The 16267-nt window shown below is 44.8% G+C and overlaps 6 protein-coding genes and 1 non-coding gene across 7 annotated transcripts in view; 3 read left to right on the top strand and 4 right to left on the bottom strand.

Annotated features, from left to right (window-relative positions):
- Nucleotides 1-16267, bottom strand: part of LOC133015150 (histone H2A-like) — a 543969-nt gene that overhangs the window by 245439 nt on the left and 282263 nt on the right. The window lies entirely within an intron of this gene.
- Nucleotides 583-2147, bottom strand: LOC133015151 (histone H1-like). Its single transcript, XM_061082291.1, has one exon. It carries the CDS (start codon nt 2126-2128, stop codon nt 1508-1510), a length of 621 nt encoding a protein of 206 aa, XP_060938274.1. The 5' UTR covers nt 2129-2147; the 3' UTR covers nt 583-1507.
- LOC133015157 (histone H4) lies at nt 4208-4643 on the top strand. The gene has a single exon (XM_061082296.1). The coding sequence runs from the start codon at nt 4272-4274 to the stop codon at nt 4581-4583; it is 312 nt and encodes a 103-aa protein (XP_060938279.1). The 5' UTR covers nt 4208-4271; the 3' UTR covers nt 4584-4643.
- On the bottom strand, nt 6295-6458 carry LOC133017278 (U1 spliceosomal RNA). The gene has a single exon (XR_009682607.1). It is a non-coding gene; the product is annotated as a U1 spliceosomal RNA (small nuclear RNA).
- LOC133015155 (histone H2B-like) lies at nt 7761-8135 on the top strand. Its single transcript, XM_061082295.1, has one exon. It carries the CDS (start codon nt 7761-7763, stop codon nt 8133-8135), a length of 375 nt encoding a protein of 124 aa, XP_060938278.1.
- Nucleotides 11263-11649, top strand: LOC133015643 (histone H2A-like). Its single transcript, XM_061082890.1, has 2 exons — nt 11263-11343; nt 11449-11649. Exons 1-2 carry the CDS (start codon nt 11263-11265, stop codon nt 11647-11649), a joined length of 282 nt encoding a protein of 93 aa, XP_060938873.1.
- LOC133015152 (histone H1-like) lies at nt 12973-13817 on the bottom strand. Its single transcript, XM_061082292.1, has one exon. The coding sequence runs from the start codon at nt 13815-13817 to the stop codon at nt 13197-13199; it is 621 nt and encodes a 206-aa protein (XP_060938275.1). The 3' UTR covers nt 12973-13196.

The raw sequence follows: 16267 nt of genomic DNA, 5'->3' as shown, positions 1-16267 counted from the left end.
AGCCACTCACTCACCTCCAAAGAGCAAAACTCCTCATGTCACTCATCAACTTGAAAAATAAACAAGCTAAAGTCATTGTAGGGATATCAGCGGTTAGCACGTATTCGTGGGTGTTTTTTTTCTGTGTCAGCTGTACGTGTCCTATAGTGAGGACACAATCACTCATGAAAGGCACCTGCCAGGATGTACAGCATAAATGCAAAAACAACACATATCATCCTAATGAAATAGAAACGACTGTGGGTACAACGTATTTAATTCAGCTTTCAACCTCTTTACATTTGTCATGGAGTAAATCTAGGATGTGAACTAAATATATCTATTCATTACACATCCTACAAACTTATTTACAGAGTAATGTAGTCATAAACAATCACTCTTGTACCTTTGCTTAATCTGTAAAATCCGCTTTGCTCTCCATGAGCTTGAGTGAAATATGAAATGAGTTATGTCGACAACACTTACTTAATTTGTGGTCACAGCGCTAATTTTGTTTTAGTTATCTAGATACAATTATCTCACATTTCACCTCTGCACGGACTTGAGGCGTAAAGCCGCTGCACTCTGCTAAACAACATCCATCAAGAGCATCAAACTGTTGAAGTGCAGCTCCTAAACAAAACCAACAGCTCTGTCCATGGTCCTGAAACAGGATTAAAAGAGCTTGGTTTTTCTGAATTATACTCTGAAAAATGTACTCGGTGTTTTAAAAATAAATCTGAGAAAAACATCACCTGGACAAAAACACTTCTACTCCCTTTGAGTAAACTTAACCTTGTGACTTTCCGTCTGTTGGTGTTGCAGTGTCTGGTGAGAGTTCATCAAGACTTTAGTTTAATGACAGCCACTGATCAAGGTGATGCAGCTACAGAGCTCATTTTGATGAGTCAACACGTAGCTGCAATAAAACAGGAGAAGCTGAGCTACTGGAAAAGAAAGCTTCTGACAGGACACGGACGAGAGTTCGTCTGGTATGGGACGTTGTTCCAACTCCTATAATTTGGAGAGCAGCTCCATCTGCTGGCTGCCTGATGCTACTACAGTACAGTGTGGTTATATGATGTGATTTCTAAGCAGCTGTCACTTATATATTGAGCAAAGAAAGACACGAGAAAACTACGATAAATATAACAACAGGGGCACAATCTTTAGGAAGTGTGGTATATGAAGTAAATCGGATACCGCTGAACATCATGTTACATGATGTATGTGTGTGTGTGTGTGTGTGTGTGTGTCAGTAGGAGTCGGCTACTCCTTCACACAGAGTCTAGACTATGCTTTATACTATTTGACGTTTTTATATGAACTAACTCCTACATCTTAACATTGTCAGAAAGACATTTCATATTTGTCTAACCAACTTGACTCCCTATACCTAAGAACTCTGTCTCTACATATTTCTTAACAGTGGTGGTGAATGATGAGGACTCAGCTCTTTGTGGATAGACTTGTGTGGCTCTTAAAAGAGCCTTTTACCAGGATGGACATGTATCGCAGTGAGGACAGCTCACTTCTTCTTGGCTGCTGTCTTCTTCGCTTTGGGCTTGGCGACCCTCTTCGCGGGGGATTTCTTTGCAGCAGGCGCCTTTTTCCCCATCTTCTTGGGGCTCTTTGCCACTTTCTTGGGGCTCTTCGCCACCTTCTTCGGGCTCTTCGCCACCTTCTTGGCCGCTGCTGGTTTCGTCACCTTCTTCGGGGACTTTTTAGCGGCTGCTGGCTTCTTGGCTGCCTTGGGCTTTTTAGCCACTGCAGGTTTCTTGGCGGCGGGCTTCTTCGCTTTGGGAGCGGCCTTCTTCACCGCCTTCTGGACCTTGGTGTCCACCTTCTTGCTCATCTTGAACGAGCCCGTGGCCCCGGTTCCCCTGGTCTGGACCAGGGTCCCGCTGACCACCAGCTTCTTGATGGTGGTGTTGACGCGGGAGTTGTTCTTCTCCACATCGTAGCCTCCGGCAGCCAGAGCCTTCTTGAGGGCGGACACTGACGCGCCACTGCGCTCCTTGGACGCGGACACGGCTTTCACGATGAGCTCACTGACGCCGGGGCCGGCGGCCTTCGGTTTCACGACCTTCTTCTTGACCGCTTTAACCTTGGCGGCGGCTGGAGCCGGAGCTGGAGCGGCTTCTGACATCTTTCTCTTTGCGTTTAGATCAACGAAGAACTATCGGTGTGAGTTACAGGACTGTTGAGGAGTCCTGGTCGGGAGGCGGTACTTGAACACATCATGAGAACCGTGAAGACTCAGTCGAGCCGCTGCTCCTGTGTGCAGTGGGAACGCCGAGACACTTGTGTTTTCTCTTCACTGATAAACGACTTAAAAGTCAGTGGGTGAGCGGTGCTGGAGGCTGACAGTGAGGCAGCAGGTAGCGGACTTATTTGTCTTCATATTGAAGTCATGACGAGCTCTGATGCTCTCTGCATTTCGTCGGTGGAGCCTCCAAACACGACCCGTTCACCGCGGTGAGCAGCGCTGCTCCGCGGCTTTCCCCACTAGTTTCTCTCCTTAAATGAGTTCAAAAGCACCACAGCCCCACCAAAACCCGTTTCCCCGCTGCTCCACATGTTTGTTCAGAGAGACCGAGTGAAAACAAGCACCTGCTGATGATTCCTTTGTAATAAAGTCAAGAAATTGTGCAGGCAGCAAACACACCGCTGATGGCCGGGGCTCCTGGTGAAGTTGAGCCAGACTTCCTATCAGAGCCCTGACGTTTCACGCTGAAGATCATGCCATTAGCGCTACAGTTCATATCCATGTTGAATTTTCAATTTGATAAAATATACACTTCAAGCAATGATTAATTTAATATTGTGGCACATTTCTCTCATTTAATGCAAAAAGTCAACAGGTTCCATCATTTCTTTTCCCGAAAATGTTTAAGCCTTACTGGAATTTGCAATTTCTCTTCTTAGTAAATACCAAATTTTGCTCATCATAGTAACACTGGGATACATGTTTCCGTTCATGATTTGTGTAAAATAATCATTAAATCATGGCAAACGTTTCTTAAAAAACGATTTGACCCGTGTGTGAGACATCTCTGACAACCTGTCAATATGTAACCTAGTGATCAATAGATCAAGTCTTCTCTGATTTGTATGGCCAATAACACATTCATATTACAAATGAAGACTTTGGTGTCAACAACACTCTGAGTATCCAGAATGTACACACGTGTGGAGTATGTGAAGGTATTTGTGGAAATTGTAGCATGTAAACATGTACTTTTTACCATTCAAAAATTACTTTATTTATGGCTTACTTTTAATACAAACACTATAACACAAAGTACTTTCAATGCTAACAATGATAGAAAAAAACGCACACCCCTTCACTCACCCCCATTCAAGCTCATAGCAAAACCACAACAACAGTGTTGTTGTTGATCTCATAGTTTTTAACTCATGAATCAGGGGTAGGAAAGGAAAGACAAAGTGCAGAGACGGTCACTCTGCCCAGAAGTTTGTTGAGCTCCTCGTCATTGTGGACGGACAGCTACAGGTGGGATGAAAATACCATGTTAAGGATGCCACCGCAAAACCATGACCATTTTATCCAAGGTCCATATCTGCAAATGAAACCAGATGAATGCAGTAAAACAGAATCCAGCCGAATGTCAGTTTCTTATCAACAACACTTTCAAGCATACACAAGGTGCTTTTTAACTGGTCAGTATCCAATGATGCCAAATGAAAGAAGAAGAAAGTCACCCTGTCACCTTGGACTGCTAATAAAAGGGCATGTTCATAACACTATCAAAACAGTTTCAGACAAGCATCAAGTGCTTACACTGCACTGACACTTTTGAATATTACATTCACTTTTGGTTGGGGGTTGTGTTTTAGATAAAAGGCTATTTAAGTACTTAACAGGAGGGCTAAGGGATAAATCGTGAGCTGACTCTTTGTGTGACCACGGTTTTTCACTCAAGGTTGCTCAACATTCATACATTGTCTAAGTACTTCCCTAGTCAGTCCTAATGTTACTCTTATTTTTAACCCAGCGTTTTTCACAGGCACTCCTCCCACTTGATGGAAACGTGACACAGTCCTACTATTACACAAAACTGGTAAAGTGTCAGACTTTAATATCTACGGTCCTACATCCAAACCTGTGGAGGCGCTAGCGCACAATACATTTAATTCTCAGCGGCCATGAGGATCCACAGAGGAGGAAGAGGGCCGCCTCGGTCTTCTATCAGGTCCTCAGTCAAGCTATGACTAGCTGTGGTTCCCTCGGAGCACTCTATTGACTAGATCTCATCTAACTGAAGAAGATGTCTGGACGCGGAAAGGGAGGAAAGGGACTCGGTAAAGGAGGCGCAAAGCGTCACCGCAAAGTTCTCCGTGATAACATCCAGGGAATCACCAAGCCCGCCATCCGCCGCCTGGCTCGCCGTGGCGGAGTGAAGCGTATCTCCGGTCTGATCTACGAGGAGACCCGCGGCGTGTTGAAGGTTTTCCTGGAGAACGTGATCCGCGATGCTGTCACCTACACCGAGCACGCCAAGAGGAAGACCGTGACCGCCATGGACGTGGTGTATGCTCTGAAGAGACAGGGCCGCACTCTGTACGGCTTCGGCGGATAAACACACTTTCCAACAGCTCAACAACACAACGGCTCTTTTAAGAGCCACACACCGAGTCAATGAGAGCTCACATCCTCTGCTCAACACCAATCAGTCGTTCTTGGAGTATTTCCCTTAATTGTCAATATTTAGAAGTTATTTCATATCAAAACACCAAATTAAAGTGTACAATTTTTAACGATGTTGACATGATCTGCAGCTATTTCTTATGGACTTCATATACCATATTCCTTAGTTGAAATGGGTTCACAATTCACATTAATTATTTTGTTTAGTAATCGTAGTTTCCTCTGGTCTTTAATTGCTAAATATATAAGTGACACCTAAAGACAGTTTATATTTATACTGTTAATATTTATACAAATATATAGTTTAATGACAGTTATATATACATAAACATATATACACATTGGCATAAGAAATACTGAAGTTGCGGGTGAGCTGCTTAGATAAATGACAATTGCAGCCTCGCATCATACACATGTACATCTACTGTAGTGACATGAGGCAGCCAGCAGATGGCGCTGCTGTCCAAATTACGTGAACCGGAACAACGTCCACTACCAGTTGAACTCTCCTACATGTCTTGTCAGAAGCTTTGTTTTCCAGTAGCTCAGCTTCTCCAGTTATTGCATCTTCTTCTCTGTTCTGAGTTTTGAAAATGAGCTCTGTAGCTGCATCAACTTGATCAGGGGCTGTCACTACAATAAGGCACCCCCCCCTCCCTCCCTCCCTCCCCGGCTTTATGATTAGAAACACTTAGTTAAGTTTCAGAGTAGAATTACAAATCTTGCTTGAGGACCATGGTCAGAGCTGTCTGTTTAAGGTGCTGCACCCTCCCCAGATTTTTGATCTGAATGGATGTTGAGGAGCAGAGCGCAGCCGCTTTACGCTTCAAGTCTGTGCAGAAACACATGTAGGTGAAAAATGAGTCACCCCCTGACATTAACATGAATACACAGAAGCTCACACACACACACGCATATGTTAATATATTCACAAAGACACAAAGCCATTTAGCGCATATCTAAATTTAGCACTGAGCAACTACTTTTGTTGCTATGAAGAACACACAAGTGTCCTCTACATGTCCTTGTTCTGCGGGAGTTTAGCAACGGCCTTACACTGCAGCCCTCTGGAACCTGACTGACCTATCGACTCACTCACTGGTAATGGAGACCCTGTTGCAATACACACTAAGATAAAACACAGCACTTGATTGATTGTGTAACCATCTAAAGTAGTAAAGTAGAGGACGTGTTGAAGTGAAGCAAACACTTGTGTGAAATGAGTGGAGCAAACACTTGTGTGAAATGACATTGAATTACTTTATCAATGTTCTGGTCTCCAGCCCTTTTGTTCCCCTTGCAAAACAGAGTAAGCCTCGATGAAAAGCAGCCAGGTAAGCCCTGGCCGTCTCTGATAAATCACCACAAAGCCCAAAGACATAACAACTTTGTCTCAGAGACAACACAAACTGCTATAAATTGGCAAAAGTCAGCATACAGGCAGTACAAGAATTTCTAGCAAACATTACTTATCAAAACAGCCCACTTGGAACAGGAGTGACCCCGTCTATTTGCTGTTAAATTATACTTCTACCACAATCAGTGGCATTAGTGAGTGCATTGTGTTGGAAAAAACATGCACTACAACCAAACCTAAAAAATAGGCCCAGTGTCAGGCTCTTATTGCAATTGAACATGATGATCAGGGGAGAGCGCGGACGCAGTCCCCCACTACCACAAATTATGCAGTCGAGATTCCCACATTTGGGGAATTCGCACGGGTCAGCACAGCCGAAGTGCAATGGCTGAGCCTCGCCCTGGGTGAACCACCTTCATGATCATGGTATCTCCCCTGCCAGGTAAGTATGAGTTGGAGGCATTGGAGACAGGCTTTTGTTTCTCAGACACAGTTGCTTGGCTCACGGTGCCTCCCATGCATATTCACACAATCCAAAGGCCTTCAGTATCACATCATCCCCTTTTGGTAAAGGACTTGTTGAAGTGAAGCAAACACTTGTGTGAAATGAGTGGAGCAAACACTTGTGTGAAATGACATTGAATTACTTTATCAATGTTCTGGTCTCCAGCCCTTTTGTTCCCCTTGCAAAACAGAGTAAGCCTCGATGAAAAGCAGCCAGGTAAGCCCTGGCCGTCTCTGATAAATCACCACAAAGCCCAAAGACATAACAACTTTGTCTCAGAGACAACACAAACTGCTATAAATTGGCAAAAATCAGCATACAGGCAGTACAAGAATTTCTAGCAAACATTACTTATCAAAACAGCACACTTGGAACATGTGTGTGTGTGTGTGTGTGTGTGTGTGTGAGTATGTGTGTGTGTGTGTGTGTGTGTGTGTGTGTGTGTGTGTGTGTGTGTGTGTGTGTGTGTGTGTGTGTGTGTGTGTGTGTGTGTGTGTTTGTGTGTGTGCTGTCTCTGCTTTGAAAGACAACGTCTTAATATGAAAGTCTATCCAAGTGATGTGGGCGAATTTCAACCGGATAAAATCTCCCTGTACTCTATTAAACAGGTCTTGACGCAGCAGCTAATTGGACTGTAATATTCAAAGGCAGCAGGCAGGACCAAGTGTCTATAGGATTTGTCTAATTTAATACAGGTATAACAATAATGACGATTATAATAAAAAGGTGCCAAATTTATCACGATCATCTTTTTCCCTTCTTTTCTTTGGGAGGGCGGCTCCCTATTGGCCAGCTACACCTGTTTATGTTCCAGGCACAAAGGAGCCGATACCGTTCCTGCTGATGGGTTGATGCTCTTCCACGGCACACAACAAACCTTCTTGCTCCTGCACGTTTGGATGTTCTATCTTGGAGGAGCTGTTCCCTTCTCATTTAGAGCTGTGTATTTATCAGGTTGCTTTGGTTCAGATTGTTTTAAATGATACTAATGTGATACCACCATAAATAATAATACGTTTCAGACATCTTGCATTTTTTCTTAACCTTCCAAAAGTTACCGTTGAGCTCTACAGTTCAACCTCTGTCAGCAGCAGAATAGTGGACTCATGAACACGGAGACACTCCCACGTGCTGCACATTCAGCCAATGACAGAGAGGGAACGGCACATACTGATTTACATGTGATGTGTTCAAATACATCCTGGCCACCAGCGTCTGTATTCATTTGAACGAACAATATCGTGACGATGCCTGACATAGTGAAGCCTGCGCCCAAGAAGGGCTCCAAGAAAGCGGTGGCCAAGGCCCCCGGAAAGGGTGGAAAGAAGAGGAGAAAGTCCAGGAAGGAGAGCTACGCCATCTACGTGTACAAAGTGCTGAAGCAGGTCCACCCCGACACCGGGATCTCCTCCAAGGCCATGGGCATCATGAACTCCTTCGTGAGCGACATCTTCGAGCGCATCGCCGGTGAGGCCTCTCGTCTGGCTCATTACAACAAGCGCTCCACCATCACCTCCAGGGAGATTCAGACCGCCGTCCGCCTGCTGCTGCCCGGGGAGCTGGCTAAACACGCCGTGTCTGAGGGCACCAAGGCCGTGACCAAGTACACCAGCTCCAAGTAAATGCCTCTGCGGAGACATCAAACCAACGGCTCTTTTAAGAGCCACACACTTTCTCTATGAAGACAAACTGTCCTGACTCTCACATGTCCAGCAATATTTCAACAGCCACTTTTAACTAGTAATGTAGCTGTGGTTAATTAAATTGAAGAGGAAAATCATGTGAATACATTCTAAACATCCCGCAAACTTCTCTAAACTTCTACTCATGAAAACAATTATTTTTTAAATCCAATAGCAGAATTTACTGCAGGACTTTTCCTCTGTCTCAAATCAGTGATTGCTGTTATTCACGAGGAGCTGTTCCCCCCCTGGTGGTCATAATCGTATTGCAAAGAAGCCTATGAGATCCTTGCTCCTCAAAGTCAGAGGACTACACTTGCACGTAAAACACAACCACCCACCAAAAGCAAGTGTTAACAATTTTTACTGGCTGTCCCCATTGAAAAGTGTGAAATGTGAAAGTTAACTAGTTTTCTATTGACGTTAAACATTGCCACAAAAAGTTGACCCCAAGGACTATAAGAAGGTGAAAGTACAACTAAGACATAACAATCTAATAGTCAATAGACAGTGACTCTTTAAACGTGGTCTTTTATATAAAAAAAACAAGCAAAGATTTGTTTTATCAGCCCTAAAAATCATGTTGTAGCTGTACAAAAGTGTTAGTGCAGCTCAAGCAGTGTACGCACTTGATGCTAGACGGGAATCGTTTTTGATAGTGTTATGAACATGCCCATTTATTATTAGTCCGGGGGGGCCAGTGTGTCTATGTTCATCTTTCATTAGGCATCTTTGGATACTGACCAGTTTTAAAATCACCTCAAGTATGCTGGAAACTGTTGCTGATTTCAACCTGTCATTCTGCTGGATTCTTTTGTACTATAGGGTTTAATTTACAGAAATGGACCTTAGAAAAAGAAGTCCTGGTTGTGTGGTGGCATCCTTGACATGATATTTTCGCCCCCCCGCCACCTGTAGCTGTCAGTCTACAACGACGAGGAGCTCATCAAACTCCTGAGCACAGTGACCATCTCTCCACTTTGCCTTTGCTTTCCTACCTTTGATTCATGAGTTGAAAACTGTGAGATTAACAGCAACACTGTTATTACATTGTTAAAATATATATATAACATTATAACATTGTTATGCTAAGATTTTGGATGGGTGTGAGTGAAGGGGAGGGGGGTGCTTTTTTATGTCAAGCATGGGAGGTACTTTGTGTTATAGTGCCTGTTTATAAAGCACTACATAAATAAAGTATATTTGAATGGTTCAAATAACATGTTTACATGCTACCACTTACCCACGGCAATCTACACAAACACTTTCACATACTGCACATGTGTGTACATTCTGGACTCACAGTGTGTTTGTTGACACTAAAGCCTTCAATTGTAATATGAATGTGTTATTGGCTATAACAGTCTGAGAAGACTTGATCAATAGGTAACATATGGACAGGTTGACTGAGATCTCTCACTCACGAGACAAATAGTTTTTTCAAAAACATTTGTCATGTTTTAATGATTATTTTAAACAAATAATGATTAAAATAATATACATGTATCCTAGTGTTAATGTGAAGAGTCAATGTAGGTGTTTACTAAATCAGACAGCAGAGACATTTAAAATTCCAGTAAAGCAAAGACATATGCTGCAAAATAAATGATACAACCTGTTGACTTTTTGTATTACATGAGAGAAATGTGCCACAATATTAATTTGATCATTGCTTAAAGTGTACATCTAGTAAAATTGACTACTTCAACATGGATATTAAATTAGGTCCTAATTATAGAACGACTCTCCAGCATCCTCAGCATGAAACGTTCATGGCTCTGATAGGAAGTCGGGCTCAACTTTCCCAGGAGCCTCGGCCATCAGCGGTGTGTTGGCTGCCTGCACAAAAACGTGACTTTATTACAAAGGGATCATCAGCAGGTGCTTGTTTTGTTTTGAAAAGACTTTGATGTGGTTGCCGTGGAAATCATGTTGCTGGCCGTGTCTTAGATTAGTCTTTGTTGCTTGTATTCTATGCAGAGCTACTAATGCAACAAATATTTAACTGCAAACTCTTTTATATATAGTATAATGACATATAATGACAACGGTCATTTGTTCAATTATTTTGTAAATCGGATTAAAGTTAAATGTCTAAAAATATGGATTGTAATGTACTGTAATTACTGGATTATAAATGAATGACTGTAATTGTAATAACTTAATTTATTTATTACTCCAATGGTATTAATATGTACTTTAGGATCTGCAGTCAATTCTTGAGTTAGTTATATGTATTAACTGTCTTTAACAAGCAGGGCAACGGAGGACTTTTGTCTTGAGGGCAGTGAAGTGGCTCTTAAAAGAGCCGTTGTTATCGTCAGTGGAGCAGCAGCAGTTTATGCTCTCTCTCCGCGGATGCGGCGGGCCAGCTGGATGTCCTTGGGCATGATGGTAACCCTCTTGGCGTGGATGGCGCACAGGTTGGTGTCCTCGAACAGGCCGACCAGGTAAGCCTCGCTGGCCTCCTGCAGAGCCATGACAGCGGAGCTCTGGAAGCGCAGGTCGGTCTTGAAATCCTGAGCGATTTCTCTCACCAGGCGCTGGAAGGGCAGCTTGCGGATCAGCAGCTCCGTGGATTTCTGGTAGCGACGGATCTCTCTCAGAGCCACGGTACCGGGCCTGTAACGGTGAGGCTTCTTCACGCCGCCGGTGGCCGGGGCGCTCTTACGTGCAGCCTTAGTGGCCAGCTGCTTCCTGGGGGCTTTGCCTCCGGTGGATTTACGAGCGGTCTGCTTGGTTCTTGCCATTTTGTTTCTTGTCTCTGCGATCGGGAGAAAGAGTGAAGCGGTGGAGAGACACTCTGCTTTTAAACTACGGAGGCAGCCGTGACATGGTGAGAGGCTCCTCCTGGAGCTCAGCGTCGCCCAAAGGAGCAACCCACCGCCCGAGTCCTGCTGCCTATTGGAGGAAAGTGCCGGCCGTCCTCCACTGCTCTGCGGGAGGCTGATACTCTGGTTGGTCTGGCATGAACCGTCCCGCTCGATCCGCGGATATAAAACTGATTGTTCGAGCTTTTCACCGTACTTTCTCTTGACGTGTTTCAAGGAACCAATCTACATCCATCATGTCAGGCAGAGGCAAAACCGGCGGAAAGGCCAGAGCCAAGGCAAAGACCCGCTCTTCCCGCGCTGGGCTCCAGTTCCCCGTCGGTCGTGTTCACAGGCTGCTGCGTAAAGGCAACTACGCACATCGCGTTGGTGCCGGCGCCCCCGTCTACCTGGCGGCAGTGCTGGAGTACCTGACCGCTGAGATCCTGGAGCTGGCTGGAAACGCCGCCCGCGACAACAAGAAGAGCCGTATCATCCCCCGCCACCTGCAGCTGGCCGTCCGCAACGACGAGGAGCTCAACAAACTCCTGGGCGGAGTGACCATCGCTCAGGGCGGCGTGCTGCCCAACATCCAGGCTGTGCTGTTGCCCAAGAAGACCGAGAAGGCCACCAAGTCCAAGTAAAGCAAAGCCGCTTGACACCATCGACACAAAGGCTCTTTTAAGAGCCACTCACTCACCTCCAAAGAGCAAAACTCCTCATGTCACTCATCAACTTGAAAAATAAACAAGCTAAAGTCATTGTAGGGATATCAGCGGTTAGCACGTATTCGTGGGTGTTTTTTTTCTGTGTCAGCTGTACGTGTCCTATAGTGAGGACACAATCACTCATGAAAGGCACCTGCCAGGATGTACAGCATAAATGCAAAAACAACACATATCATCCTAATGAAATAGAAACGACTGTGGGTACAACGTATTTAATTCAGCTTTCAACCTCTTTACATTTGTCATGGAGTAAATCTAGGATGTGAACTAAATATATCTATTCATTACACATCCTACAAACTTATTTACAGAGTAATGTAGTCATAAACAATCACTCTTGTACCTTTGCTTAATCTGTAAAATCCGCTTTGCTCTCCATGAGCTTGAGTGAAATATGAAATGAGTTATGTCGACAACACTTACTTAATTTGTGGTCACAGCGCTAATTTTGTTTTAGTTATCTAGATACAATTATCTCACATTTCACCTCTGCACGGACTTGAGGCGTAAAGCCGCTGCACTCTGCTAAACAACATCCATCAAGAGCATCAAACTGTTGAAGTGCAGCTCCTAAACAAAACCAACAGCTCTGTCCATGGTCCTGAAACAGGATTAAAAGAGCTTGGTTTTTCTGAATTATACTCTGAAAAATGTACTCGGTGTTTTAAAAATAAATCTGAGAAAAACATCACCTGGACAAAAACACTTCTACTCCCTTTGAGTAAACTTAACCTTGTGACTTTCCGTCTGTTGGTGTTGCAGTGTCTGGTGAGAGTTCATCAAGACTTTAGTTTAATGACAGCCACTGATCAAGGTGATGCAGCTACAGAGCTCATTTTGATGAGTCAACACGTAGCTGCAATAAAACAGGAGAAGCTGAGCTACTGGAAAAGAAAGCTTCTGACAGGACACGGACGAGAGTTCGTCTGGTATGGGACGTTGTTCCAACTCCTATAATTTGGAGAGCAGCTCCATCTGCTGGCTGCCTGATGCTACTACAGTACAGTGTGGTTATATGATGTGATTTCTAAGCAGCTGTCACTTATATATTCAGCAAAGAAAGACACGAGAAAACTACGATAAATATAACAACAGGGGCACAATCTTTAGGAAGTGTGGTATATGAAGTAAATCGGATACCGCTGAACATCATGTTACATGATGTATGTGTGTGTGTGTGTGTGTGTGTGTCAGTAGGAGTCGGCTACTCCTTCACACAGAGTCTAGACTATGCTTTATACTATTTGACGTTTTTATATGAACTAACTCCTACATCTTAACATTGTCAGAAAGACATTTCATATTTGTCTAACCAACTTGACTCCCTATACCTAAGAACTCTGTCTCTACATATTTCTTAACAGTGGTGGTGAATGATGAGGACTCAGCTCTTTGTGGATAGACTTGTGTGGCTCTTAAAAGAGCCTTTTACCAGGATGGACATGTATCGCAGTGAGGACAGCTCACTTCTTCTTGGCTGCTGTCTTCTTCGCTTTGGGCTTGGCGACCCTCTTCGCGGGGGATTTCTTTGCAGCAGGCGCCTTTTTCCCCATCTTCTTGGGGCTCTTTGCCACTTTCTTGGGGCTCTTCGCCACCTTCTTCGGGCTCTTCGCCACCTTCTTGGCCGCTGCTGGTTTCGTCACCTTCTTCGGGGACTTTTTAGCGGCTGCTGGCTTCTTGGCTGCCTTGGGCTTTTTAGCCACTGCAGGTTTCTTGGCGGCGGGCTTCTTCGCTTTGGGAGCGGCCTTCTTCACCGCCTTCTGGACCTTGCTGTCCACCTTCTTGCTCATCTTGAACGAGCCCGTGGCCCCGGTTCCCCTGGTCTGGACCAGGGTCCCGCTGACCACCAGCTTCTTGATGGTGGTGTTGACGCGGGAGTTGTTCTTCTCCACATCGTAGCCTCCGGCAGCCAGAGCCTTCTTGAGGGCGGACACTGACGCGCCACTGCGCTCCTTGGACGCGGACACGGCTTTCACGATGAGCTCACTGACGCCGGGGCCGGCGGCCTTCGGTTTCACGACCTTCTTCTTGACCGCTTTAACCTTGGCGGCGGCTGGAGCCGGAGCTGGAGCGGCTTCTGACATCTTTCTCGTTGCGTTTAGATCAACGAAGAACTATCGGTGTGAGTTACAGGACTGTTGAGGAGTCCTGGTCGGGAGGCGGTACTTGAACACATCATGAGAACCGTGAAGACTCAGTCGAGCCGCTGCTCCTGTGTGCAGTGGGAACGCCGAGACACTTGTGTTTTCTCTTCACTGATAAACGACTTAAAAGTCAGTGGGTGAGCGGTGCTGGAGGCTGACAGTGAGGCAGCAGGTAGCGGACTTATTTGTCTTCATATTGAAGTCATGACGAGCTCTGATGCTCTCTGCATTTCGTCGGTGGAGCCTCCAAACACGACCCGTTCACCGCGGTGAGCAGCGCTGCTCCGCGGCTTTTCCCACTAGTTTCTCTCCTTAAATGAGTTCAAAAGCACCACAGCCCCACCAAAACCCGTTTCCCCGCTGCTCCACATGTTTGTTCAGAGAGACCGAGTGAAAACAAGCACCTGCTGATGATTCCTTTGTAATAAAGTCAAGAAATTGTGCAGGCAGCAAACACACCGCTGATGGCCGGGGCTCCTGGTGAAGTTGAGCCAGACTTCCTATCAGAGCCCTGACGTTTCCCGCTGAAGATCATGCCATTAGCGCTACAGTTCATATCCATGTTGAATTTTCAATTTGATAAAATATACACTTCAAGCAATGATTAATTTAATATTGTGGCACATTTCTCTCATTTAATGCAAAAAGTCAACAGGTTCCATCATTTCTTTTCCCGAAAATGTTTAAGCCTTACTGGAATTTGCAATTTCTCTTCTTAGTAAATACCAAATTTTGCTCATCATAGTAACACTGGGATACATGTTTCCGTTTATTATTGTAATCATGATTTGTGTAAAATAATCATTAAATCATGGCAAACGTTTGCACGATTTGACCCGTGTGTGAGACATCTCTGTTAACCTGTCAATGTGTTACCTATTGATCAATAGATCAAGTCTTCTCTGATTTGTATGGCCAATAACACATTCATATTACAAATGAAGACTTTGGTGTCAACAACACTCTGTGTATCCACAATGTACACACGTGTGAAGTATGTGAAGGTATTTTGTAAATTGTAGCATGTAAACATGTACTTTTTACCGTTCAAATATTACTTTATTTATGGCTTACTTTTAATACAAACACTATAACACAAAGTACTTTCAATGCTAACAATGATAGAAAAAAACACACACCCCTTCACTCACCCCCATTCAAGCTCATAGCAAAACCACAACAACAGTGTTGTTGTTGATCTCATAGTTTTTAACTCATGAATGAGGGGTAGGAAAGGAAAGACAAGCACGCGCACGAAGGGCAATAGAAAAGCGAACAGCCCTTGCATATGTATTTGTTACGTAGGGCCCGTCTCTTGTCGTTCAGTTAGTTTGTACTGAGGAGAGTTCAACAGGAACAGCTGTTTGTCATAACCAAGGCCCCCGGCTCTCCAGAGCAGCAGGCGTGCCACAGCCGACCAGCACAGTGTGGGGCCGTACAGGAGCCTCTGGGCTGCCTGCAGTCTGAAGGCAGCAGTCCCTGAGATGAAGACTTTTTTGACTTTTAAATAACTTTATTTAAGAGACATTGTCAAATAGCTCTTAATTACTCAAACATTTTTTGGAAAAGACAAGGGATAAAAACATTATATACACGCACACATCATACACCAACCCTAAAATGTTAAAACCAGAGACTGGTTCTCCCCCAGTGAGCACAGGACCTGTCCCACCCCCCACACAGCCCTGGAACCCTCCAAATTGCTAGTAAGTGTAAAATACGCATTTTCAATGCTCAGCCGAGCTGCCACAAACCCCCTCAAACATCGCAGTGGATCTGTCCAGCCTCCCCCAGCCATTTTATTTTTTCTACTAATCCAGGTTGCCATCTTTGCATTAGAAAAAAGAAAATTCATTAAAACCATAGTATGTTTTTTTCTTGCTGTGTACTTGGGTCCAAACACAAAAAGTGGCAACGAGAAAACCTCTCCTAACCCCCCCACCCACTCCTGCATCTGTTTAAACATGTCAGCTAACCTGGGACAGGACACCACTAGGTGCTCCAGGGTCTCAGGCAGTGAACAGAATGGACAACCCCCCTCAGTGCTTGGGTCCAGGTGAGCTCTGTATCTGTTTGTAGCTAGAGCTCCATGTATAATTCTCCACTGGATGTCTGCCATCCGTCTCTCCACCGGAGGTTTATACAGGACCCGCCAGCTGCCACTAGGGGAATAGTCTGAGCCAAAAACCTCAATCCATCTGGACTCCCTGACTCCTGCAATAGAGCGACAGTTCAGGACCTTCACGCAGCTGTGGTACAGTTGTTTCCCTCCAGAGGTGTTGAAGGTCCCCAGTGCTGGAGTCCTGAGGGTTAGCAGTCGGCCGCTCTCTTCTGTCTACTCCCCCACTGCAGGACTCACCTTCAGGATGGGGAACCCGTATTCCTGTGTT

Source organism: Limanda limanda, chromosome 12 (assembly GCF_963576545.1).
Source record: "Limanda limanda chromosome 12, fLimLim1.1, whole genome shotgun sequence".
In the NCBI taxonomy this organism is placed as follows: Eukaryota; Metazoa; Chordata; class Actinopteri; order Pleuronectiformes; family Pleuronectidae; genus Limanda; species Limanda limanda.
The sequence above is the reverse complement of the archived record's forward strand: the minus strand, read 5'-3'. Positions and strand labels throughout refer to the sequence as shown.

Excerpts from the sequence above, each read along its gene's own strand:
- LOC133015151 (XM_061082291.1), bottom strand. The coding sequence starts at position 2,128 with ATGTCAGAAGCCGCTCCAGCTCCGGCTCCAGCCGCCGCCAAGGTTAAA.
- LOC133015157 (XM_061082296.1), top strand. The coding sequence starts at position 4,272 with ATGTCTGGACGCGGAAAGGGAGGAAAGGGACTCGGTAAAGGAGGCGCA.
- LOC133015155 (XM_061082295.1), top strand. The coding sequence starts at position 7,761 with ATGCCTGACATAGTGAAGCCTGCGCCCAAGAAGGGCTCCAAGAAAGCG.
- LOC133015643 (XM_061082890.1), top strand. The coding sequence starts at position 11,263 with ATGTCAGGCAGAGGCAAAACCGGCGGAAAGGCCAGAGCCAAGGCAAAG. Across the intron at positions 11,344-11,448 it reads GCGCTGGGCTCCAGTTCCCC|ATCCTGGAGCTGGCTGGAAA; the intron begins GTCGGTCGTGTT and ends CTGACCGCTGAG.
- LOC133015152 (XM_061082292.1), bottom strand. The coding sequence starts at position 13,817 with ATGTCAGAAGCCGCTCCAGCTCCGGCTCCAGCCGCCGCCAAGGTTAAA.